We start from the raw sequence: 25,045 nt of genomic DNA, 5'->3' as shown, positions 1-25,045 counted from the left end.
AAGTTAAAGTCCCAATGATCATCGTCACACACACAACTGGGTGCGGTGAAATTTGTCAGATTTTTCGAACCGACACGTCGTGCGGGGACATAAGACCTAGTTAGAACCTGAAGGGATCTCCTCTGCGTGAACCACGTTAGTATGTACACAATTCTCCAAAGTGAATGTGCACAGCCATCCCGCCATAGCTATGCAAAGTCTATATTATTCCAGAGTGCCATTGGGGAGAAGGTTTATAGTCTGGAATGTGCACTATTTCCCCACAGGAAGCTGAGCATGGAAGTTGACCATTGACCCACGCCCAGATCTCTCCATCACACACAAAGTTGACGCACGACTGAATTACTGCATGAAAACCAAACATTCCGTGTTTCCACCTATGAAATCTTGTGTTTAAAAAGAATGAAAAATGGCTCGATTTTTGCGTATTTTATTCAAGACACTTTTACATGGTGTAGTGTCATACAACAATTGAACGTTGGCAATACAAAAATACTGTGAGGCACTTGAAACAAAAATACTGTGCGGCACTTTAAACAGAAATGTACTGACGTTTTTTAAGCCCTCTTTATGAACAATGACGCTCACCTCTTTAAGCAGCATGTCAAACATTTACACAGATGTAGACACAAAGTCCTAGTGATGATTTTCCACAACAGGCACACTTACATAGACTTTTGATACAATGTAACATACTGAACATACGTAACTATAGCTATAGCACTATAGCTATTCAAGACAATCACAAGTAGAACTGGTAAAATGAAGCTTCCAATCAGTGGTTCAAAGTTGTCAAAAAAGAAAAAGTCTTATTTTCTATTACAACAAAAAATTGCATGAAAACCTGTTTAAATGTGTCAAAAGCCAATGTAACAATCCAATAGGAAGCAGAAACTCATCACGATGAGTTTTACGAGGTGCTTTACAACGTGCCAAATCCTTATAAAGTTATTTGTTTAGTGAAGTTGTGCTTTGGTACCTGTTCTAAACAGTACCCCGTCTGTCAATGAGTACATAAATGCCTGTGTCAAATAAAACACATTACGTTGTCACAGGATTTGTCAGTGATGTGAATCATCACTCGGATTAGCAACACTTTTAGTACGTGCGCGGCATGTGACGCTTGTTTTCCACAGTGCTACGTCTCCACCAACAGGTATTCCGTCAGGCTGTAAACGTGACAACGCATATAGACGCCATATGGAGACAGGGAAGCATCCAGACACACTCACAAATATTCTCTCACGCACGCACGTGCGCCCCCCCCCCCCCCCATCCCACACACACACACACACTCTCTCTCTGACGTCAGTCATTTTCATTAAATGGCTCAGTTGGGGGACTCATCCGAGCCAGCAGTATGAGACCCACATCTAATGTACATGTGCACCCCCCCCCCCCCCCCCCCCCCCACACACACACACACACACGCTCATGTGCACTTTTGATACCAAATCACAAACATCAACACTAAACGTTTACAAAGCTTTTCAAAAGCTTCACTTCAGGTCATTCAAGTGGTAACGGCCGTTAATGTGTTTAGCTAACATAGTGCTAGAAATCAAACGTTCCTTTACAATTTGCATATTGACGATTAAAATAGAAAGAGTAATGCAACATCCTTCCTAAACTCAAGGAATTTGTTTTTAAACTGGAATGGGCCACACAGCGAGTGAGTGGCAGGATAATTGCTTGCATGCTGGATGCAGCTGCTATTCCTCACCCCGTGCGCATGGAACAACCTTGACAGTGGGAGGAGGCCTCCGACTCCAAGATGATGTCTTTCACAAAGAAGGGGGCTGATCAGTCCTCTCTCTTGCGACATGGAATTCTGCAGCGACACCCAGCAAACATGCGCAGGTTTCCATTTGCTTTTCCTGCAGCCTTTTCTCATCTTAGGGAATCTTCTACTTCCTCCACACACTGTTCGAGTTCATTCAGTCCCAGTTTGCGGGGCCAGTGTCTGTCATAGTGATTTCTGAATGGACTGTTTGCAGGGCTTGCTATGCCATGATGAGATGATTGCTCCTCTCTCTGATGTCTGCTGGAGGGACGAGGTCTATCTTCACAGGAGTCAAAGATAAGGCGCAACGTCTCCCTTTGGCCTTGAACAAATCTGAGACGAAGAACACCTGGAGAGCAAAAAAAAAACAAGTCAGTGATTTTTGTCTCATTATCTTTATCATGCATTACTTGATTATTAAAATACGAGGCGATCGATTCGATTTGTTGTCGTCTCACCTTTTTCCGATTACTGTTTCGGTTACTCATCTGATGGCAAGGACTCGCACAAACGCATACATATTTTATACATACGTATATATGTTTTTTTGGGGGGGGCACTCACAATGCAGTAGGCCACCAGCGCACCCTGAACGAAACCAGCCAAAACATCAGTGGGGTGATGCTTGTGATCAGAGACGCGGGACAGGCCGGTGTAGAAGGACATCATGATGAGGGTGAACTGGGTCAGTGGGCGCAGCAACCGGGCTCCGTGCCAGGAGAAACGAGACTGAAGGTAAAACTGTAGAAATGATCAAATTCAACACTTATTTGTTTGGAATGTTTTTCCACAGCTTGCTATACACAAATAGGACGATTGAGAAAAAACTCAACTCAATAGTAACTCACCACCAGATAAAGCATGGTGTACATGGAAAAGGAGGCGTGTCCAGAAAAGAAAGACTTCCTGAGGAGAAAACGAGGAAGTTGGTTTCAGTCAATAAAAATGTCATTTCACCATTCTGGTCCATCCTGCTTATTAGTAATGATGACGATACCTGGCCTCTTGGACTCTACTCTCGGGCCCCTGACACTGGTAGTCGGTGATGTAGCCCAGGGAGCAGTTGATAGTGGTGAAGTCGGGTTTGCACACGTCGAGAAAATGCGGGCGCAGGCGGCCCACCGACACTTTGGCGATGTCGGTGAAAGACTGACTGATGGCGCAGCCAAAGACAAACACGCCCACCTGCTTGTACAGGGCGGAGATGTAGGGATTCCCTACAAATGACTTGGAGCCCTCGTTGAGGAAGTAGATCCGGTAGCTCTCCCCAATGATGATCTGATGGGACACGGCAAAATTGAGTGACAAAAAAAGAATTGCTGTAGTGGGATCACAATTTTTATTTCTACTGTCTCACTTAGAATATTGTGGGATGATGCTGCGGCAGTTGTGAGGTCGTAGTCACGGTTGAATGTTTTATTGTTTTGCTATTGCCAATGATATGTATTTGTTTCAACTCCAGATGAGTGGAACACATCCTTCACATTGCACCAAGTGTCATTGAAGATAAGGAGTACTTATTTGTTTTACTATGCACATTTGTTTATACTTGGATTACAGTTATGAATGTTTGAAATGCTGACTTTAAAAAAAAAAAAAAAAAAAAAAATTGGAATATAGATCACTTCTACTAGTCCTATAGAGAAAATTGTCCAGTGTTAAGAATTTGCTCCATTTTGGAGTTACTACTATTCTAACTTTTATACTTCTTAAAAGGGGCAACTTTCTGTTTGAATGTGTTTTTATTGGTGCAATTCTAAACCTGAGAAAACACGTCGACAACGCAGGGGGCATACCTACGTGAACCTATAACATTTGAACAAATGTAAATAAACCCACGTCTAGGACTGATGATAGACACGTGAGTCAGATTGGGGTGGGGGGGTAGCGTTAACTCAAAACAGCTGTTCACGCTCAGGAACCCTTTCTCAGGCCCACGCCGATGTTGTTGTCTTCCAGTCACACAAGTAAAAGTCTTGGCGCGATGTTTTGAGATTAAAGGTCCGAACGATAGGGAAGGAGACAGGAGAATGTGAAGGGGGGGGGGGGGGGATAATACAAACAACAGGGAGTAAGGAAGGAAGTTTAAGGAGGACTGAGCAGTAGAGTGGAAGGGAAAGATGGGAGGCAGTGGGGGAGGTACCGCTGCTTCTAATCATCAGAAATGCTGAGCTAAGTCGGATTATGGAGGGCAGACTCCAGCAGGCGCACGTCGGGGGCCACGATTGTTTTTCCCGTCTTTCGAAAAGAGCTCCGGTTTCACGAGGCATGTCGGGCGGGGTGTTTTCATGTTAGGATCTACGTTTCATCAGACATTTTTGAAGAGGGCGCAGAAATAGGCCCCATTCTGGGGAACACTTTACTGAGGGGGGAGACGCAACAGTTCACACCATCCAAGCCTTTAGAGCCCGATCCGTGAGCGAGTAATGAATATGCCGCTGAAACCGCAAAGACAATCACCGGGGCGAGATGCTAATTTGAGGCTTATTTAAAAAGATCCTGGTTTTTTTCCCTTTGTAAAAAATGACGTGCACATAGTATTTATGAAGGATGTGGCCTCTGGCCATCTGGAGTGAATACGACAAGTGACTTAGAAATTGTGGCTTCCTGCTTTAGCCAGCACAAAGGAAGGTCAGATCACATCAAAAAGGTACAATATGTTAGGAAAGATATCAGCCGCTTGCTCCTTTATGTGTTGTTTGCTACAATTCCAGACGTCAACCTAAATGTGTTTTCTTTCTGGGTGGGATGTGTCAGCCAAGGGATGTCATTGAGTTTTTGTGAACTGTGTGCTTCTGAAGTCTTTTGAGACTCTTCATTTGTTGTGATGTCAGAAATTTATATATTTAATTATTATATATTTTTCTCTTTTCTCTTGTGACTTTTGTGATTATTTCATTTTATGTGATGTCCAAAATGTACACTATATTTAATTATTATACAGTTAATTATTTTTCTCCTGACATTAGATGTGCTGCGAATGTGCCTGCGTTTCCCAAAAACAGCTTTTCATATAAAAACATTTGAACATCATGACAAAAAAACTTCTAAGACAAAAATGCAATAAACATAACATGTCAGTAGGTGCTGCTAGTAGCAGTGAGGGTGGCTGAGAGATGATGGTGATAATGGCATTAGTGAGTGGGGGGGGCGGGGGGGGACGGACTTACAGAGAGGATGGTGATAAGAATGCCAGCAGCACTAAGCACACCGTCGCTAATGGTGTCTCCATTTTTGGCCGGGTATGTGATGGACTCATCGTCGCAGTAAAAGCCTCTACGGTAAGGCTGAACAGCGCTGGTCTCAATGACCAAGAAAGGCAGGCCGGCTATCGTGAAGATGCAGTGAGCAACACGTGGAGAAAGCAGAGGGGGGGGGGGGGGGGGGTGAAGGTGTGGGGGGGGGGGGAGATGGAGGAGCTGGGTTAATGATATGCACATTATAGAGGTCATAGGCACGAGCGGGAGGCAACCGAAGAACAGCATCTGTACTAACTCAATCCATTTTGTGGCTCAACTATACATCTTTGTTAGAATGAATTGGGAATTTTGCTTTTGAGCTGGACTTTTTTTTTATCAACCATTAATTAGGTGTTAATTTAAATTCCTTCCAAGCATACATAAATTGCATAGATAACTCACTAAAGAAAAACTGTTTTAATATAGTAATTGGTTAGGATATTATAGTCCTAATAATTAGAGTGCTGATTTACTTTAAAGCATCATAACAGGCATGTTCTCTATTTTTAGGCAACATTACTAAAGTATGATGTCAATGTGAGTAAGGATTTCTTGAGACGAGCCAACGTTTTGAACTGAGAGCATCCCGATGCATGTTCTTCCACATTCTGCCGCTGCACCTCAACACACAAACTTACTGAGAGCACAGGCACAGTGACCCCCACTGCTGTGAGCACTGTGTTGGACACTGTGCTGCTCTTATAGTGAAGACTGATGCTGTTGTCATTGCAGAAGAATCCTCTCTGGTAAGGCGGCAAGGGTGATTTGTGCAAAAACACAGCGACAAGTATCACTGCGCAGTTGGACAAACAACACAGTGAACAGCTGCATCAGTACATCATTCAAAGAAAGAACACTGAGAAGAAAAACATATGAGGTAGGAGATACTATTTTCAAAAGGTATCATATAGGACAATGAAAATCTCTTAAGGTTGAACGCAACCTACATCATTGTGCAGCTTAGCTCAGGTTGACACAAAGATTAAAAAAAAAAAAAAAACCTGCTGCTTGCTCCATGACCAGAGCAAAACACTTCTCCACTTTTGGCAGACACTTGAAAATGTCCACTTTCAAGATGGCCGTAATGTGTCTAATTCATTTAGTGTCTTTAACAAGTTGAAGTAACCAAGAGATTTATCTAGTGACAACAAACAGAGCACTTGGGAATTGGGCAGCAGGTTTTTTCCCCCTCCTTCAAGTTACCGAAAGACAGCAGTGGAGCAATTTTTGAAACCGGAGTGAGGACTTTTCCCACAAGAGAGAGGCAGACAAAATTTGGAAAACACTCTTCAAAGAGGTCTTTAGCTTGACACTGATGCTTTCAAGTCACTCTTTGAATAATTCATCGAGCTTGTCTAAGAAGGTTAAAAGCACTCGGGTGGAGAGGTCAGCGTTGCCCGTGGCTGAAGGTGGAGTGGGGAGAGGGTGCGATTTCGTTAAACCAAACCCAATACACAATTGACTTTCTGAGCCCCTTAACATCCACACACACACAAACAGCTGAGTGGGCTTTTGAAGTTCCACCTGGCTTGCGGTTGCGGCTGATGGGAACTGCACAGCGCTGGCCTTCCCTTCATATTCAGCAAGATTTATTGAGATGAACATTTGTGTTTTCCTTCACATTCCTCAAACAAATTCAACAGGGAGCTTCAACCATTCTCAACCAAATCAGCTTCATCTTTTGAATTTCTGGAACTGTACAAATACACACAAGTGTACTCAGCCTTAGATGTTCAATCAGATCTCAACCGAACATTAACCAACAATCTGATCTCGATATCTTTGTGAGCGTCTCTCGGGGGTTGGATTCAAGATGCAAAAACCACTGAACACAAACCACAAGGCCACCCAGGGAAAGTGTCGTCAAATAGACGGATGACTTCATCGGTTGTCGGCGAAAGCTTTTGAAAGACCTAAATGAGGTCAAGAACTAAAAACCCAATCCCACCAAGACCGTGTCAGCTTCTGTTTTCCAGACACTCATGTGGGGATTTTTCTCAACTCTGTAAACTCTCCATCCATCCATCCATCCATCCATCCATCCATCCATCCATCCATCCATCCATCCATCCATCCATCCATCCATCCAAACAGTACAACCTCAGCAGTGAATGCAGCATCTTGGGATTTTCCCTTTACCCCCTTCCCACTTTGAAAGCCCAGGGGTGAGAAGGGGGTGGTGGGGGCTGTGCAAAAACAACAGTCAGCGAACAGGTTTTTCGCATTAGCACAGACAAGCCAACGTTGTCTGGTCTACGCTTAACATCAAGTGCCATCTCAATTATTTTCCGATATAAATAAACAAAATTAGGCACAATGTCCTCATCAAAAACCTGTACACCAGTTCTCATGTCTCACACTTTCATGTTTGTCCTGTGCCATGTAGCTACATATTTGAAAGGATTTGCCAAAATACCAAGAGGTGTGACTATTCAAATAAACAGACACACATTTTCCACGCTGAGGGATTCCTCACTGTCTGGAACAGAAATGTGTACATGTCTGAGGCACTTGTGGTATACACTCGCACACCCTCACACATGTAGTACCGTCATTTCCGTACTATAAGCCGCACCGGACTATAAGCCGCACCAGCTAAAATTCGGGGATATTTTAGTTTTTTTCTTACATAAACCGCACCGGACTATGTTTTTGTGTAATCTCTGAGTCACATGGCAGATTAAGAGAAAGGGTTTAGAGCACAGATGTCAAACTCAAGGCCCGGCCGGTGGCCAGATACGGCCCGCCACATCATTCTATGTGGCCCGCAAAGTCAAATTGTGCATCAAATTCGTGTGGCATTACTAGAATTGCCACCCGGCCGAGCGCCAGCCCCCGACTTCCATCCACGGAGGTGAAAGAGAGTTCCGTAGAGTAGGACCGGCCGTGCATAATAGTTTTTCAAACCTTCTGCGTCACTCCAAATCATTAAATCCTTCAAACTCTTCGTCCTCCGTGTCACTTACAAACAAAGCCGCTAATGATGCCGGTAGTACGTGGGGCCCTTCGTCATCTTTGTCATCCCGTGATGGAATCCTTTATCCCGTATGTAAACAACCGCCGCGCCGCTGACGTAACTTGCAGTTCAAACTGCAGTAATCCCTTGCCACATCGCGGTTCCACTTTTTTTTTCTTAAGTTTGAAAATTTGTAACAAAAAAATATCACATACAAGTGGCTCCTCAGTATTAGTCGCCCCCCCCACCCAAACTATGAAAAAAACGCGACGTACAGTCCGAAAAATACAGTACTCGTTTTTACTCATGTACCTTTAACAAAAAAAAAAATGACATTAATTTGATATTCAAAAACTTTGTGACTTTTAAGATTTAGTGCAACACTTTCCGTGGTTTAAAAATGACTCATTTGCAAAGTTGTCAAGGTCCAATTGTATGACGCAGAGGGAAACTCCAATGCAATTGAAAAAGAGAAAAAGCATACCCACTGACGGCTAGTGGGTGATCTTCATGGAGTACAGTGCTCCTTGAACTACAAGCAAAGTGTGAGAATTGAAGGAGTGCTGATTACCAGTTTTGGCCCACCATTTCCTCCGTGTGGTTGTGGCCCTTTAAACCACATGTCTCGCCAAAAAATACACTGCTGGTTTGTTGACAAGCTTCTCTGTGGGGAGGTACGCTCACACAGCACAAATCATGTGGGTTTACCCTCCCTGGAGACAGACCAACATTGTTTCTACTGTAAATCTATCACAATATTGTTTGAACAAAAGTTGTACCGTCGTTTTCCCATGCTGTTTCAACAGTTTTAGCTTTGTCGAATACGGCCTGTCCTAAGGCAAATCTAACTGTACGGTGGTTCTCAATTGGCATCAACCTGGGACAAAAATAATGACAAACGATCCTAATACACCAAAAACTAGTGTGACTAATTTTCAAGAAAAATAAACACACAGGGACTACATGAACTGAGTCACAATATTAGATATTTCCCTTAGATTACTTATATTGACCACAATCAGAGAAAACACAAAATTGCTCATTATAACATGTCTTTTGACGAGCAGTCCGCAACCCTCGGCTTGAAAATCACTGCTATGCAGAACATGAAATTCAAAACATGTGATGACCGGGGTCAGAAATTAAACGAGTAAAAATAGAGAAAATGTAGGCGTGAAGAGGAACACACCTTTAAGAGGCTTGCCGAGGGAATATAGTAAGTGTTTCAGCCACAATGACAGCCTTAAGTCTGTGTTTGCAGCTGTTTGACATCAAAACCAGTGCTAAGAAACATTCCAGCCTCCCTCCACGCAGACGCACGGGCACGGCTGACCCTTTCACCATTTCCCTTAATTACTCCACAATACATATAATGCCAGATGTGCACATCAAGAGAATTCCTACCTTGTGGAATGCGAGACATGCTGGAAAATCTCAAGAGGAAAAGCAGAGGTAGCGTTCAGGTGTGTGCAGATTAGAAGAAACTCAATAAAACCAATAAGTCTTTTACCGTCTGCTCGCAATGGGAAAGAGTTAAAAGATGAAAGGTATGTCGATCAAAGAGACTATCTTTTTGATTTACAAGTCGTGTAAAACAAAATGCGAAATCAAGTTGTAATGAGTGTGTTGTACTGTGCAGACATAAACAAAATCAAAACTGCTTCATGAATGTCATTTCATTTGGGAGACGTGATATCACAGTGATGGTGGATTATTCAGTGACATCAATACTCTAAAAAGACTCCACCAACTATAAGAAAACATTCATTCTTTTCTTTTTTACGCATTGCAGTTGACGAATTAACATTGAGACAAACAATGTTTTGCTTTTCAGAAAGGCAGATTCGTGTAGGTAATGGCAGTTAACTGCAATTCAACCAAATTAATTCACTACTTAACGCTCAAAAACAAAAAAGGCAAAAATCACTTTGACAATGAACGGCTGTAAAATGACCTATACCATGTGGTGGCTGTAACAAACTGCAATTTTCGAATTAAAATCGAGCGTTTTGTTACGGAACAGATCACGCAACAGGCAGCGTTTCTTCAGGTAAGACATGTTTTCCCCTCAAACGTGCATTTAGGCCTTACCTAAAAGGAGACAGAAGAGGTCCACTCCGACAAGTAATTTTCTCCTGCTGTGGTCTTTACAGTTGCTCAGAGATGTTCCGCCGTTCTTCGTCTCGGCTGCCATACTTTTCTCATAAATCAAACAGCGTTGCATTTAAAGAGCTGTTTCGTATTGCAAATCACTGGGAATGCTTTTTGTTGTACTAGCCTTCTCCTAAGGTGAAATAGTCTTGCTCGCGAGAAGTATAGTGAATAATAATGGTGCAACCTTGAATGGCGAGCCGTCGTTCACTGAGACATCCTTGAGTTGTTTCTTTGAGAGAAGCAGTGAGAGTCTGGCGAAGTTAACTGCCCACGGAGGGAACGGACTGGAGCCCCTCCTTCAGCCCCTCCCCTCTCAATTGATGCATATGAGGAACCCGGGTCCCTCCCATGAGGGTGGCTGGATGGGTGGGTGGGTGGGTGATTGGAGGGGCTCGAGACGAATTTGCTCGTAAACGATTGCATGCATACGCGATATCCCCAAGAGCTTCAGTTAGAACCTTTAGAGAAAAATACAGCATTGCACAATGTGGAACGTTATCATTACTTTTATTATCATAGGATTTGTCCAGATTGGTTACCGAAGCTATAAACAATCTCAACTTTATGATCTTAAAACTTAAATACAAACAATTCGACCACGAGCAGAGATCATTTATTTCTTACATACTCCAAATGCAGTGAATGGAGTGCAAGTTTCTTGTTAAATGTAACAACAATTTTAGAAGCGGCTTGCTTTCAATTAAACAAAGTACCGTTCTACACCACCACCTCAAACAACCATAATACACATTGTGAGATAACAGCTCTCTGATAGATTCAATCAAAACTTAACATTATTATATTTGGAAAGGGTATGTAGATGGGATTGGATTTTTTTTTTTTCAATAATATTTTGGCTGCATGTTGTAACATTTCAAAGTCAAGGGAATAAAGCAGGCAGCCACAGTGACTGCTATCCTAACTACATATGAAGGTGTTACACTATTCAATTTAACGCAGAGAAATCGAATAAAAAAATTGGAAAAACATTTGTAGGAAGAAAAAAAAAAAAAAAAGGCATGATTCATCTTCTGCATGTGAGCTTTGTATTGTGCAACAACATAACACACCAAAGAAACAATGTGAACCAGATGTGGTATGTATGCATCATCAAACAAAGTGAAACACCCACACCCACTTAGCAAGTGTAAAAAGAATATGAAGCTCATTCGGGATGCTTATTTTAATTGGCCAGGGATAGCTTTTCTTTCAGTTAGCAGTCACACCAGATACTCGGATAAATGTACAGTTTCAAATGTTAGCAGATGTTTTACTCAGTCGTTGTCCGCATACAACGGCGGTGGAGGAAGAAGTTCCATTTCTGAGAAGTCCACTTCTTGTTCACTGTCAAAGTAAAATAGTCTTATTTAATGTACCAGGAGCAAGACTGTGTGACCAAGCCTTGAATACGCAACCATAAAAACTAGCTTTCCCGATTTAAGGTCAATACTTACGGGTAAGGAAGCTCTTCAACGGCACACAAGAAGTCTGGATAAAAGAAAACATATAGTGATGTCAGACAGATTCAGTCTTCAGATAATGCAAGACTTCAAACAATCTTGCAGATTCATAGTCCTTCATAGTGATTGCTTGTGGTGACAACAGTGGAGCCATGAAAACACTTACTTGGTGGATCAGCGCTTGAGATCCAGACACAATGGAAAGAAAAACGGAGAGAAAAATGTTGCAGAATACACATTGCCGACAACATAAAACACACGTTTGTAATTTCACAAAAAAACAATAGCTATATTATACTTAGTCGGGGTTGGAGCTCCACTATCAGGAACATCACTAAATTCATCTTTGCCATGTTCAAAAAAGATGGCCAGCTTCTGCAGAGCTTCATGTCTTCTCCTGAAAAAGAAAAGGAAATATTTCCAAGAGCTACAAAGCACCTTAACATGTTCCATGACCTGACAATCGTTCTTTTTATTTACGCTGAATTGTAATTTATATTCTGGCTGTAGTGGCTCCTGTATCAATAACAGCTTGAGGTTTGATTCCCAATTTATTTTTTCAAATTAATGCAAGGTTCAAGCTTTTGCCATTCGAAAAAGAATTACTGAAGACATTTTTGGGAAAAAAATAAATAAAAATCATTTCAGAAAAAAATGTCAATTTGTTCTCAAAAGACATCATTTCTATACCATCTGCATTAATGTGCACATTTGACTTACTGAGTGTGGTGAAAGTTGGCATCATCACTCAATCCGTGCTGGTTCTTAGCAAGGTCATATGCTGTCAGAAAAACCCAAGGGGAGAGGAGAATAAAAAAATGCTAACGACGAACAGAGAAAAGACGATGGAGTCAAGAACATTCACATCAAAAGCATTTCCTCTGTATTGTACATCACTACAAGTGAAGCTCACATTGCCGTTTGTAGGACGACTTGAGGGGAAATACTTGATGTTCTTGCATTAAACAATTAAAAAAAAACATGAATTGAATGTACTTACGCATTTCTGGAATGGAGGTGGGCTGATAGGGAATGCTGCAAGGATGAAGTGCAAGTAGTTTGTGCTGGTCACTTGTTCCTCAACGAACAAGGAGAAAGGCAAGATGATCCCACTTACTGGCAGGCTGAGAGCATCTCGTCTTCACAGGCCCATTCCTCGCTGTCTGTGACTGAGCGAAAACAATTGCTTTTGATTAAGCAGTTGACAGCTGAGGTTTGACAGAGAACCAACCAAGACCCACCAGCCAATGTTTCATAAAAACAAACAAAAGACAATTGACTTGTCTGGAGTATTATAGTATTTAGATCGTCATTTGGGACTTTTAAGGTATCTTTGCCCAAGTTAGAAACAACTGTGATTTGTCACTCGCCAAGTCTATATTCACTTACAAAACACAAGTAACATATTTGGAGGGATTTTTGTTTCCCTCCGAGAGAAAATGAATGTTTTGGATGGAAAAGAACTGGATGCTTGCTGTTAAATTGTGAATTACTAAGAAGAAGAAGAATTTGTATTTATTTTATTTTAGCAACCTCATTTTAGTAATGACCTTCACTGTCCATGAACAACGTATGTACGTACATATATATTTTTTTGCGTCTAGCATATTTTTGTGATACTCACAACTGCTTGTGACCTCTACAAGGTGGCTTGAGGATCTGAAAAGGAAAAGAAATGTTACAAATGTCAGCGAGAGATGTGCACTGATGCTTTTTGGCACCTGCTTCCAATGCTGATGGTGTCCCCATCCATGTTGCCACCACGTCCCGCTGCTTGGGCCTTTTTGCCCAGCTCCAACATCTCCTTGATATTAAGCTCCACATTCATCACTGAGATGTAGCCATCTGTGAAAGCCAAGACAGTGCACAGCCACTTACAGAATAATCAATCAATCAATCAATCAATCAATCAATCAATCAATCAATCAATCAGAAAAACAGTCCGCTGAGACGTGATGTTCATTTCAACTCACATTTGTGGTTTGCATCTCGTGCCAACCATTTTCCCTTCGGGCAGTTGGTGGTACGAATAATGCTGACCGTGTCGCCGCTTTTAACAGGTAGGTCATTCTTGCGGACTTTACTAGCCACCATCACCTTAGCGTGGTACATGGGCACTTCGTGGCCCGTCACCTCGAGAAACACACGAAAGTTGCCTCAGCCTTCAGTTTATGCTTTCTCTTCATCAGCAGTAAACAAGTAGCGACCTTTACTCCAATATCAGCCGGACCTACCTTGAACTTCTTTTTCATTTCGTTCTCCTTCTTCTCTCTTTCTTTTTGCTCCTTTTTCTCCTTGTCCAGTCGCTGCTTCTCCCTCTTCTTCAGTTCCTTATAGTCAGCCACGCTAGGGCTTTGACGTTCTTTACTGAGGATGGAAAAAATGGACTGGTGAGCAGCAACAAAGGCTTGTTTTCCATTTGGCAATGTGGATTGCGCAACATAGTACCTGTGGACGTGAGAATGGGATGAATGTTCTCCTGATGTGCTGCCCCTGTTTTGATCAGCACAGTGAGAGAAACTAAATCAAAGGCGGGCCTCCATCTGGCAGATATAATCCACGTCAATTAAAAGACCACTGCTCATACCATGGATTCTGTGGCCAAATGTGAAGAGCCGCCTCCTCTTTCTTGAGGTAAACAATATGTCAATACTTACAAGCACAGGCAGCGCAAGGAAAAGTGAAGAATGAAATGACAACCGCTTAAAATAAAGGACTCACCGCAGGAAGGTTGTTGTCAGCATACGGATCTAAGAGAAAAGGTTACGTTTAGCTCTGCGAGGGTTATTTAGGTGCGGGGAGGCGGGAAAGGAAGTAATCTCACTCCTCAGATTGCCTTTCTGCTTGCGTGAGTTCTGGCACAAGAAGAACTTGTTGATGTTTTCCACATCTTCATATACATTGTCACACTCATAGTTTTGGTCACTGAAACAAACAATCCAATTTATATATACATAGTATATACACATGTATATACACTGCTCAAAAAAATGAAAGCAACAGTTTATCAGGGTATGGCATGAATTCAATGAGACTTTTCTGATAAGGTTTTGGTCGGGAACGTGGCAGAGGGAGGGGGTTGCTGATGGAATTAACAACAGGTGCACTAGAGGGGCATATATATATATATATATATATATATATATATATATATATATATATATATATATATATATCTCACCTTGTATGCGTGTGGCTCTCTTCAGAAGTTGTGGCTGCTTGGAGAGTGAGCTCAGTTTCATCCCAGGCAGAGTGGGACTCATCAGCATGAGAGGTTGGAGTAGGAGGAACCTTCACGTTCTCACTTGGGCTACTTTGCTCATGACGGATGGACTGATGTGATGGTTCAGGAAAGCTGGCTGCATGAGGAGCTCTTCCGTTCAAACCGCAAAGTTTGAGCTGTTGGATGACGGGGCTTTCATTGGCCCCTGCGGAGGTACACGTGTCACATTGCGAGGCCTCGGATTCAGGAACTCCACAGTCAGGAAGTGGAAAGCTGAGGCCTCCCAAATCTAGAACCTCTAGGTTTAATGCGGAAATATCTGCAGCTTTGCTCTCTGTGGGCTCCATCTCAAAGTCTGGGAAAACAGGAGCATCCAGCACAGCACTGGAGATTGGCTTTTCACTAGCTGGCTGCGGGCTGAGATCTTTTAACACCTCTGTGAAAAAAAGATATTCGCAGATGTCCACGCTTACCACAAATACGAAAGAACAAAAACGAGGAGGGAACAATGTGATAAATTTAACACACCATGAACTGAAGGTTTTTGGTAATGTCTGAGAGCGACTAATGGCGGTCTGGGAGGCTTTAATGGCTTCGGCCCCAGTGACCTCAAGTCAGGTAGTGGATTCTTTTGAACAGTTGAATGGGAGGGAAGGTCGGCAGTGACAGAAGGACGCTCAGCTTTATCTGGGCGACACGGCTTCGTAAACGCAGGTTCTTTGGGAGAAGAGAAAACGTCGAGCAAGTTCACACATGCCGTTAGAGAACAATGTTTGCAACATGCGTACGTACTTCGAGCAGAGTTGTTGACTTTGGAGAATGGTCGGGCAGAGATGCAAGCAAGGTGCGGGAGACCAACAGGTGGAGGTGGAGGTAGATCAGGCTCCACATTGTCCATGGACGGCGAAAGGAATGATCTCTCGTTGGTTGCAAAGTCAGGAGAACGCACGTTCCTAGATTTGCTGGAACTCAATATGTGTCGGCGGGAGAACTTTCTCCTGGCCCTCTCCAAGGTGGTAACAATGCGATTGTCAGAGTCGACGATCGTCTCTCCTAACGGAGGCATGATTGAGACATCTGGATTAGAGAGGTGGCGCTCTGCGGTAACTTACTCTCCTTGGAGCCAAATACCATCATCTGAGGTCTGCTTTTCCACAGAGGGCAGCTCGCCAGGAGCGCTAGAAGATCTGGTGGTCAACTCGGCATACGTGGGTTCCTCTTCGCTTTCTGTGCTAACCTTTGACACTCTAGAAGACTTCAAAGCAAGCAGCAAATGATTCTTCTTGGGTTTTATTTGCGGCATTTCTTTCACGACCTCTTGGTCCTGTGGCGATTCCTTTTTGGTCAGATGATCAATCTTCTGATCTTGAGAACACAGGACGGGAAGCACCCGAGGCATGTGTCGTTCTTTGAAGGACTGCCATTTTGTGCTGTCCCCATTTGTGGATAGAGAAGAGGGGGAGATCTGTGTAGGTTGCGTCGTTGAAGGAATCGGCCGCTTTCCCCCAGAAGCTCGCAGTTCGTTTCTGAAGATAACTCTGGGAACCGCGGCTGTCTTGTTTTCTGTGGCAATATTGATACTGCTAACCACTGAACTACAGCGGCCTCCGACATGAGGAAGCTTTTTGGGTTTTTCCGCTACAGCTGGTCGAGTGGTTTTGGACTGAGCAAAAAGTGCTTCCTCCTGAAACTTGGCTCTCAAAGCTTTGAAACTGATTTGACTCTCCTGAAAGATAATAATAATTGATTTATCAGAAATACAGTGAATGGAATATGGTTCCCAATACCCAAGACCAAAATAATTTTCAATCAAGAATGTTTAGTTTCAAAGTATTGATGTATAATGTTGTAAACTGTTGAATTCGTTTTATTCAGATCGATCTCAATTGTAGGTCAAAAATGGTTTAAATTACAGAAACAACAACAAACATACAGATCATTTGGAATAATGGTCATGCTAAGGTGATCTTGGTCGGTGGAGCATGTTGATAGAGTAAGAAAAAGAATTTAAAAACTACACTGCAACAGCAAATGAACGAAGCAAAGAATTAAGATCGCCTCCTCGCCTTCACTAGCACAGCTCATGAAAATTACGCTGCGTTTGGAAAATAAAGCAACAAAACACATTTCCTTACCTCCTCCATTATAACTCGTTTTGTTCATCACGTTCGCGCAATGGAAAATCTGTGTGAACGTTGATGGCTTTTCTGGGGACGACTTTCAGGTGACGTATTAATGCTAATCAACGGCGACGACCGTGCAAACAATTTAAAAGTCCCGCTGCTGCGGTGCGCGTACGCAATTGACGTCACTGCTTACGTGCGCGTTCATGCTGAAAGAAACCATAAGTACAGAATTTTAAACATAGTTCAGTTCACATACAAAATGTAACCACAAACACATTTTTATACATGAATCTTTTTAGGCACTTTTTTTTAATTAAATGGAATGTTTTTTAGCTTTACTAAAATATTCATAACTCCAGATTTGTCACAAAAACAGCGGAGTTGCTGGAAATAAAGTCAGATCATTACGGGTTTTGTGGTCGATAAGAGATTATTAAACTTTCCCAACTGTTGCAAGAGCTTTTGTTTACTCTTTATCAATGATTCACTGTTTGGTCAGGATTGCGTTGGTAAAACGACCCCATTATGACAACAGTACTGTGATGTTCCATTTTCATCTTCAACATCAACCCAATGCTGTCAGAATGGGCAGTGTCATTAATTTACTCCTATATTTCTACACGCTGCATCTTTCAATCAGTTTCAGCGTTAATGCAAACGCGTACAGCAGGCGACAGATGTCAACACAGAACAGGTACAGCAATTTTCTCTTGAGAATTGATTGAAGTCTGCGCATGCTAATTGCTAATGGGATTGGAAAGATTTTTTTTTTCCCCCCCCGCCCCAGCACCACTGCTCGGCGGGTAAGAGCTGTAAACAGGCCAATACCTGTCAACTGCGAACTGGGGCCCTGGTCAACATGGACATCGTGTAACTCATGCACAGACAAAATGGTACAAATAATATTTTACTGTGCTGCTGTTCGGCTTTTCTCTAACTTTTCTGTCCGTTTGCTTAAAAGTTACTTGCGGTTCTTTGTCAGTTAGGACAAGGGTCAAAGAAGTCCAAAAGGAATAATGACTCATGCTCTCGTAATCAACTAAACGGTTTTGAAATGCGGAATGGCAGATTTACTGATATCCTATTTGTTGACATCCTGAAAGTGAACACAAAAAAGATGTTACGTCGCTCAATCCGAACAACCTCTTTAATTTCTCCTTAACTTGATTTGTCTAAGTTTCGTTTCCGATATCTGGAGAAGCCGTCCCAATTTGGTGGTGTGCCTTGTTTGGAGACGCTGTGGGACACGCTAGCATGTCCAACAACAACTGCACCGTGTTTGGTACCAGACGACTGTGGGGAGAGCTTCACCTGTAAAGAAACTGGTAAGTTCTATCAATGGCAACAGTTCAGGTTGAAGCACAAGCAATGTCTAATAATCAGGAGAGTTTATTTTATTGCTAGACAAATGAAACCTAATCTTTGATTGTACACTGCAGGGCGTTGTATCGGCCAATCCCTTCGCTGTAACGGAGAGGCAGACTGTGATGATTTTTCAGATGAAGAGGATTGTCAAGTGTTCAACGAGAGGAATGACAAGTGCTCCGCCCTCCTCACCATTCCCGGTGCTGAGCGTGGCACTCAAGGGTAAACACTCTTTGTAAGGATCGGACAGCCATGCGCAGAGCGACCGGACTTTATTGTGAACGATGGAGTCTTGGAGCGGTGGACGGGCGAGACTGGAGTCGCTGGGTGAGGGTGGCTGGATGACAGGACGCTTCTGGAGCGGGTGACTGCTGCTGCTGCTGCCGCTGCTGCCGCTGCCGCCGCTGCTGCCGCCGCCGCCGCTGCCGCTGCTGCAAAAGTGGGGCAGGACTGACTAGACAAGGACCGAATCACCAGGAAACGGGGAGTCAAGGTTTCTAAGATCGATGCGGACAAGGACATGACGAGACAAGCTGACAACTGCAGTTGCGCTGGTCGCGCTAATATAGACTTCCTGATGAGCCAGCGCCAGGTGCCGGTGATCAGGGAGAGAGACAGGGGGGCGCGGCCGAGCGGCCGGCGGCGCCCACTCGTGACACTCTTGCTATAAAGTAAATGAAACAAGGCACTTAAGATGCTTATCAATGGAAAATAAAAATAGAATCAGCGCCAGTCTTTAAGTCTGTTTACTACAATTTGTTTACAGAACATAGCCAAGTTATTCCAAACTAAGATGATAATCTTTTGGAAACCCCTGAAGTGTACACAACTTAATGATTTGTTGATGTTGTTGTTGTGCAGTCATTTCCTAAAACCGTTATTTTACACTGGTCGAGTTGGATGAGGAGGTTTCGAGACTTGTAAACACAATTGCTTCATCATACAGTCGACTGTTTGTTTTGGCCGTACCTAATGACAGAGAAATGATAATAAGATGCTATCTTCCAAAATGAACCCACGTTTGTATCTTAAATTGTTTCAGCTACAATGCCTTGACTGGAGAATTTGTGAATCACGTACTGGACCCAAAGTATTTTGGAGGAGAATGCAAATACGTGTATAACGGCGAATGGAGAAAATTCACCTACGATGCATTCTGTGAGAACCTGCACTACAATGAAGATGAGAAAAACTACAGAAAACCTTACAACTACCACGTCTACCACTTTGTGGTACTGCGATTTATTCTGAAGCGCAGCTTGCCAGATGGACTCGGCCGATACTTGGTAATGCAAGTTTATCTTTTGCAGGCAGAGGCTACATCAGAGGGCACTCAGGAATATTACAGTAACGCGGTGAGCCTGTTGAAGGCAAGGAAAACGATGAGATCCTCCAATGCGGGCGTCTCGGTCGGCATCTATTATGTGGAAGTGGGACTGAGTGGAAGTAAGGAGTCTGAGTTTCTGAGGAATATATCACAGTATAAAAGCCAGGTACCGTAATAGCCAGTGCTTTATATTTCACTGACATTCACAAATATCCATCCATCCGTCCATCCATCCGTCCATCTATCCGTCCATCCATCCATCCGTCCGTCCGTCCGTCCGTCCGTCCGTCCGTCCATCCATCCATCCATCCATCCATCCATCCATCCATCCATCCATCCATGTTCTGAACCGCTTAGTCCCCACGGGGGTCGCGGGCGTGCTGGAGCCTATCCCAGCCGTCAACGGGCAGCAGGCGGGGGACACCCTGAACCGATTGCCAGCCAATCGCAAAGCACACAGAGACAAACAACCGTTTGCACTCGCACTCACACCTAGGGACAATTTGGAGCGCTCAATCGGCCTACCAAGCATGTTTTAAGGATATGGGAGGAAACCGGAGTGCCCGGAGAAAACCCACGCGGGCCCGGGGAGAACATGCAAACTCCACACAGGGAGGGCCGGAGGTGGAATCGAACCAGCACCCTCCTAACTGAGAGGCGGACATGCTACCCAGTGCGCCTCCGAGCCGCCCTACATTCACAAATATCAATTTATAAAAGAACACATGAATTAATTTTTAATACATTTGATTCTTTTATTCATTTTAACTTTTAATTCATTGTCATTTTTAATTAATTTTAATTGATTAATTTTTGCTGCCAGGACCTTGGCTTCATCAGGCTTTTGTCCAAAGTGGAAACAGGTCACTTCAAGATGAGAAGTAATAAGCTGATGCTCCACGAGGATTTCTACCTGTCACTGAGTGAACTCCCCGAGCGATATGACTTTGGCACGTATTCGCGCTTCTTCAACACATTTGGCACCCACTATGTCACCGAGGGAGTGATGGGAGGAACCATGGAATATGTGGTGGTGGTCAACAAAACAGCCATGGTTGAATCAAGTAGGGCGGGCCTTCTTGTTTACGCATTTTGCCGGAAACTATTTCACCATATCTCTTTTTTCATCATGATGTACGTATCCCTTTGCAGAACTTGAATGGACACAGACTGGTTCATGCATTGGTGCCTCGCTTGGCTTGAGCATGACAGTTAGAAATACTGGACAGGCAAAACTCAGTGTGGGTGGAGAATTGTGTAAAAAAGGTGGACCCTTATTACATGGTGAGTGAAGCATTGGGGAATGGAAAAGCCAAAGCTCGACAAACAAAACAACATCAGAGGTTGAATGCAACGGGACTGTTGATAGATAAAACATACGTAGAATACAAGAGGCAATGTGTACTGACATTTTTAAGGGTGTGATTATGACACCTTGCAATTCATATGACCTACATTTTTGTCTCATTCAATTGAACCACCTGATGATTGCAAAAAAAAGATATTGAGCTTTGTTATTAAAAAAAAAAAAATAGCAATGCACTATTTTTTGTTCCCATTTATACTTTTGGTTAAAGTGACAGACAAGGGTTCCGCTGTGATCAAGGACGTCCTTGCGCTGGTGAAGGGGGGATACACAGACACCAGCAGTGGTTTGTTGGTCATCAGGGATTCGGAAACCTATCGCAAGTGGGGGGCAAGCCTTAAATACAACCCGACTGTCATTGAACACGAGGTAAGGGCTCTCTCTACCTTTTGCAAAATACTTCCCCTAAATATGTTGGTTTTGAAACATACTGCAGCTGTGCTAATTTGCTTCGCTGGATGTATAGAACATTTTTTTAGGGATCTGGAAAAAATGTTACTCTTGGTTGAATGAATCGCCTGCTTAATCGCTCTCTGCAATTGTGCCAGATCATGCCAATCTATGAGCTTGTGCGCTTCAGCACGGCATCTGATCAATTTGGAGCCAGACTGAGCAACCTCCAGATGGGACTGGATGAGTATCAGCAGCAGTTCAGCTCTTGTCGTTGCGCCCCATGCAGGCATAACGGTATCCCTGTGCTCACTGGTACATCGTGCAGCTGCATCTGTAAACCCGGCTACCAAGGAGAGGCCTGTGAGGACACTCACCGAACCGGTAAGACAATAAGAAGCAGCAGTATTTTGCATTATTTTACTCGGAATTATTCAAAACCTATTATAATGTTGTTCTTCTGGTAAAAAAAAAAAACCAAAAAAAACAACAATAATAAAAAAATAATCATAATGAATTTTATAAACAGGAACTGGAACGGATGGGTCGTGGTCCTGTTGGGGAGGTTGGTCTGCTTGTACATCAGGGAGGAAACAGCGGACTAGGGTCTGCAATAATCCGGCACCTGATAGAGGCGGAGCTATGTGCCAAGGCTCCTCCTCTCAGTCTGAGCGCTGTTGAACATGTTCAATTGAGTCATTGTAAGTCTAGTGACTATATTAGACTCTAGTCTGTTAAATTCTCAAATAAAATGATGAATTTCCATATTGCACAATATGTACAAAATGTATTGTTGTGTTGATTCAAGTAACTTGTCATTGTGAGTCCTCTACAAATAGATTGCAATGTTTGGCTTCTGTTTTATTTCCCCTCCAACTCATTCCCTGCCATTGACGTCAAATAAATCAATATATTGAAATTGTTATATGTTAAATGTTAATTGTAGGGTCATACAGAGAGGAGGGAAACGGATTGAATTTTAAAAGCATTCAGTGTACTCCTCCTGCAAGCCTCTGCACGGCAGGCCTTCCTTGCTGGGCGCCGGGTTGTTACACTGGCGACTCCTCGTCTTTGTTCTTCTGCTGCAGGAAGACCACGAACCCCAGCAGCTCCAGCTGCCATCGATGGCAATATCTGTCCAAATGCATCCGACTGTGTTAACACATACATACAAGAGAACCAATACTACGATAATATTGTATGAGCTAACCTTTTTGTCTGTGTGTGACCTCACAACTGTGACCACTGTAGCCAACAGGACACACACAGTCACATCTGGTCCCTATTGGGAATTAGATGATGTATTTTTAGCATTCCCTCCAAAATGATGATGATGATGATGTGAAACCGACTGTATGTATTGTATAGACTTGATGATACCTCTGAGCACAGCCACTCCATTATTGCGGCAGGGAGCACATCGACATGAGCTGGCCTCTTCCAAGTATTCAAACAAGGCTCGTTTTAGATTTCTCTTCAAGATGCTGTCGTGGATGAAGTCTCTTGAGGTGATCAGCTCATACAGAGGTCGGGTCTAATGAGGAAATGCAGACTCTTGGAATTGGACAACTGGAACGCTTAATCGAGTGAACCTTGACTGTGTTTTCATTTGGAGCTCTTTCCATTTGGCATCTTTTGCTGTTTACTCCCAAACTTGGCTCTGATCAGGCCAGCTGCTTTGCCTTCAGGGATCATGCCAATTCCGCTAACAACCCGAGCGGAGTAAAGTTAATAAAGTTACAATGCACAAATATGTACTGCCATGAGCAAATTTGGGAATAAAAATGCAAGATTTTACGATGTACGTACGTACATAGGCTGACTCGCTTCCGAAAGTTACACATTTCTCAGACATGATATTTTAGGGAGGAGGGGTGTAAAAGCACTTCTACCGTTCTGCGAAGGAAGTCCGGATTGAAGCGTACTCCCTCGCCCCATAATCTCATGAGTTGTGGGGAGGGAAGCTTCTGGGACACCAAAGCGGTGATGGATTCACTGCTACCGCCCCTTACCACGGCCACCGTGTCCTCCACCATGCTACCAAGTGAGGTCTCCTCTGGAAAAATACAGTTGAACTAACTGTCCTCCAAAAACAGTGTAGTGGGTGTGTGTGTGTGTGTTTGCATGCCACCGTACCTCCCATTTCATTGAGGAGGCCATCACAGGATCCACCTTGAAAGCCCACAGACACGTAAACGCCATATATGTTGGCGCCAACCTTAAGTCCTGATTGTGTACATGATTTGTAGTCTGTCAAAGAATAATCTAGAGCAAAAAAAAAAAAAAAAGACTGTCAGAGACTTTGACTTTTTTTGCTCCATATTTCTGAGCAAATGATGATTTATGGTGACCACTGGTCCCCATTACCGGTTTTCTCCAGCTTTTCTTTGTCCAGGACGATGGTGTGTTCGTAATCCCCTCCGAGGGCAGCCTCTGTGATGTAGTGCGTACCGTAGTCTCTGTAGATCTGCCTGTATTCACCATAAACGTAAGACTGAGGCAGGGAGCGAAGACGCTGCAGGAACTCCGTGCTCAGCATCAAGTTGTCTGACTTGAGCATATACTGGGCCAGCTCCAGCTCAGCTTTGGCCCTGAGGAAGCTGTAAGACTGATGATTGGGATTTGTATTATTTACTTGCAAGAATACTAAAGCCATTTTACAATAAGGATGTCTCACTTTGCCAGAGGCTCGACGAATCTTCTGGACCGACTTGGAGTATTTGGCTTTGTTGTGGTTGTAGCCAAATTCAAAAATACCTGGAATGCCAAAGCCAATGGAAACAATCGTTTGGGTCATCCGCTCCTTAATGGTGTGATCCATGTAGTCGGAGTACGAGTCAAAAGCATCCAGAGTGAAATCGTATGACCCTTTTGTCTGTGAAGAAATGTTCCCGTTTAAAGTGCTGCATTGGATAGTTATAAATAAAAAACTGAAATGCAACCCCCCAAAAAATGCAGCTAACTACATAATGGTTATACAAAAATAATAGGCAGAAAAAAATGTTGTTAAATAAATAAATAATAAATAAATTGGTAGCCAGAATATAAATAAATAAATCCAAATAAATCAATAAATAAATGGATTGGTATCCAGCATAAAGACCTGACATTTGGATCCCATTATCGTAAGTTGATTGTGAGCGATTGCTGGCTTGGCATACCTGCAGAGTGTACTGCTGCAAGTTGTAAGGCTTCCTGAATCGAACATCCTGGATATAGTGAGGCAAACAACTACCAGCATAATATCTGTTATCCAGAACAACTCCCTCCAGGTTGCTGTTCAAAATGTTGATTCTAAGGCAAAAAAAAAAAAAACAAATACAGAAAAGATTGACAGCATCTGCCTGAGAAGTACAATACTTGGAAGGAGTACTGACCCCTTGGCAAGGTTCTCAATGCCCCAGTACTCCTCAGCATCAAATCTGCAGGGCTTCTGACTCCCTGCACATCCAACTTCATCTGACATGTCACCACAGTCATCCTCCCCGTTGCACTGCAGCGTTCTTGGAATGCAGCGACCTGCAGGGTGAGCATGTTATGACATTGGCAGTCACTCCATTCTTGACCCTAGCCCGTTCACACCAATGGAGAGGCTTATTTTTTTATTATTTATATTCAAGTGCAAAATTCAACAGAAACACCATGCAAACTCAACC

At 43.2% G+C, this 25,045-nt stretch overlaps 4 protein-coding genes and 1 long non-coding RNA gene across 7 annotated transcripts in view; 2 read left to right on the top strand and 3 right to left on the bottom strand.

The window, feature by feature from the left end:
* The first annotated feature begins 6 nt into the window (after positions 1–6).
* Positions 7–615, top strand: LOC125985430 (uncharacterized). The gene is made up of 2 exons (XR_007487312.2): positions 7–135; positions 267–615. It is a non-coding gene; the product is annotated as an uncharacterized lncRNA (long non-coding RNA).
* On the bottom strand, positions 415–10,408 carry LOC125985426 (phospholipid phosphatase 3). 3 transcript variants are annotated; one of them, XM_068648689.1, is made up of 7 exons: positions 10,070–10,408; positions 5,661–5,815; positions 2,781–3,061; positions 2,632–2,689; positions 2,348–2,524; positions 1,419–2,132; positions 415–1,373 (listed from the first exon to the last, which is right to left on the bottom strand). In XM_068648689.1, the coding sequence occupies exons 1-6, from the start codon at positions 10,200–10,202 to the stop codon at positions 2,004–2,006; spliced, it is 933 nt and encodes a 310-aa protein (XP_068504790.1). In that variant the 5' UTR covers positions 10,203–10,408; the 3' UTR covers positions 415–1,373; positions 1,419–2,003. The 3 variants fall into 3 exon arrangements, with proteins under 3 accessions (XP_068504790.1, XP_068504789.1, XP_068504788.1); XM_068648688.1 differs by lacking the exon at positions 5,661–5,815 and adding an exon at positions 4,954–5,111; XM_068648687.1 differs by lacking the exons at positions 5,661–5,815; positions 10,070–10,408 and adding an exon at positions 4,954–5,654.
* Positions 10,409–10,623: 215 nt separating this feature from the next.
* si:ch211-188c16.1 (uncharacterized protein LOC562677 homolog) lies at positions 10,624–17,112 on the bottom strand. The gene is made up of 20 exons (XM_049748252.2): positions 16,951–17,112; positions 15,947–16,541; positions 15,608–15,868; positions 15,344–15,532; positions 14,774–15,251; positions 14,417–14,517; positions 14,314–14,342; positions 14,180–14,220; positions 14,041–14,085; positions 13,827–13,959; positions 13,566–13,725; positions 13,314–13,437; positions 13,217–13,251; positions 12,710–12,761; positions 12,593–12,627; positions 12,313–12,373; positions 11,891–11,989; positions 11,759–11,772; positions 11,587–11,620; positions 10,624–11,476 (listed from the first exon to the last, which is right to left on the bottom strand). Exons 1-20 carry the CDS (start codon positions 16,957–16,959, stop codon positions 11,407–11,409), a joined length of 2,565 nt encoding a protein of 854 aa, XP_049604209.1. The 5' UTR covers positions 16,960–17,112; the 3' UTR covers positions 10,624–11,406.
* Positions 17,113–17,459: 347 nt separating this feature from the next.
* c8a (complement component 8, alpha polypeptide) lies at positions 17,460–22,166 on the top strand. Its single transcript, XM_049748255.1, has 11 exons — positions 17,460–17,635; positions 17,729–17,834; positions 18,119–18,266; positions 18,381–18,528; positions 19,349–19,538; positions 19,617–19,799; positions 20,457–20,697; positions 20,786–20,917; positions 21,211–21,368; positions 21,548–21,773; positions 21,919–22,166. The coding sequence occupies exons 1-11, from the start codon at positions 17,484–17,486 to the stop codon at positions 22,068–22,070; spliced, it is 1,836 nt and encodes a 611-aa protein (XP_049604212.1). The 5' UTR covers positions 17,460–17,483; the 3' UTR covers positions 22,071–22,166.
* Positions 22,167–22,225: 59 nt separating this feature from the next.
* The window catches only part of LOC125985499 (uncharacterized), a 46,743-nt gene continuing 43,923 nt past the window's right edge, over positions 22,226–25,045 (bottom strand). The window contains exons 17-25 of the mRNA XM_068648672.1: positions 24,767–24,908; positions 24,551–24,683; positions 24,067–24,264; positions 23,757–23,997; positions 23,526–23,654; positions 23,282–23,445; positions 22,770–22,923; positions 22,600–22,671; positions 22,226–22,523 (exon numbers count right to left, since the gene is read on the bottom strand). Coding sequence (XP_068504773.1) covers positions 22,369–22,523; positions 22,600–22,671; positions 22,770–22,923; positions 23,282–23,445; positions 23,526–23,654; positions 23,757–23,997; positions 24,067–24,264; positions 24,551–24,683; positions 24,767–24,908 — 1,388 coding nt within the window. The 3' untranslated portion in view covers positions 22,226–22,368. The remainder of the gene's footprint in view (positions 22,524–22,599; positions 22,672–22,769; positions 22,924–23,281; positions 23,446–23,525; positions 23,655–23,756; positions 23,998–24,066; positions 24,265–24,550; positions 24,684–24,766; positions 24,909–25,045) is intronic.

Source organism: Syngnathus scovelli, chromosome 17, assembly GCF_024217435.2.
Source record: "Syngnathus scovelli strain Florida chromosome 17, RoL_Ssco_1.2, whole genome shotgun sequence".
Taxonomy (NCBI): domain Eukaryota; kingdom Metazoa; phylum Chordata; class Actinopteri; order Syngnathiformes; family Syngnathidae; genus Syngnathus; species Syngnathus scovelli.
The sequence above is the reverse complement of the archived record's forward strand: the minus strand, read 5'-3'. Positions and strand labels throughout refer to the sequence as shown.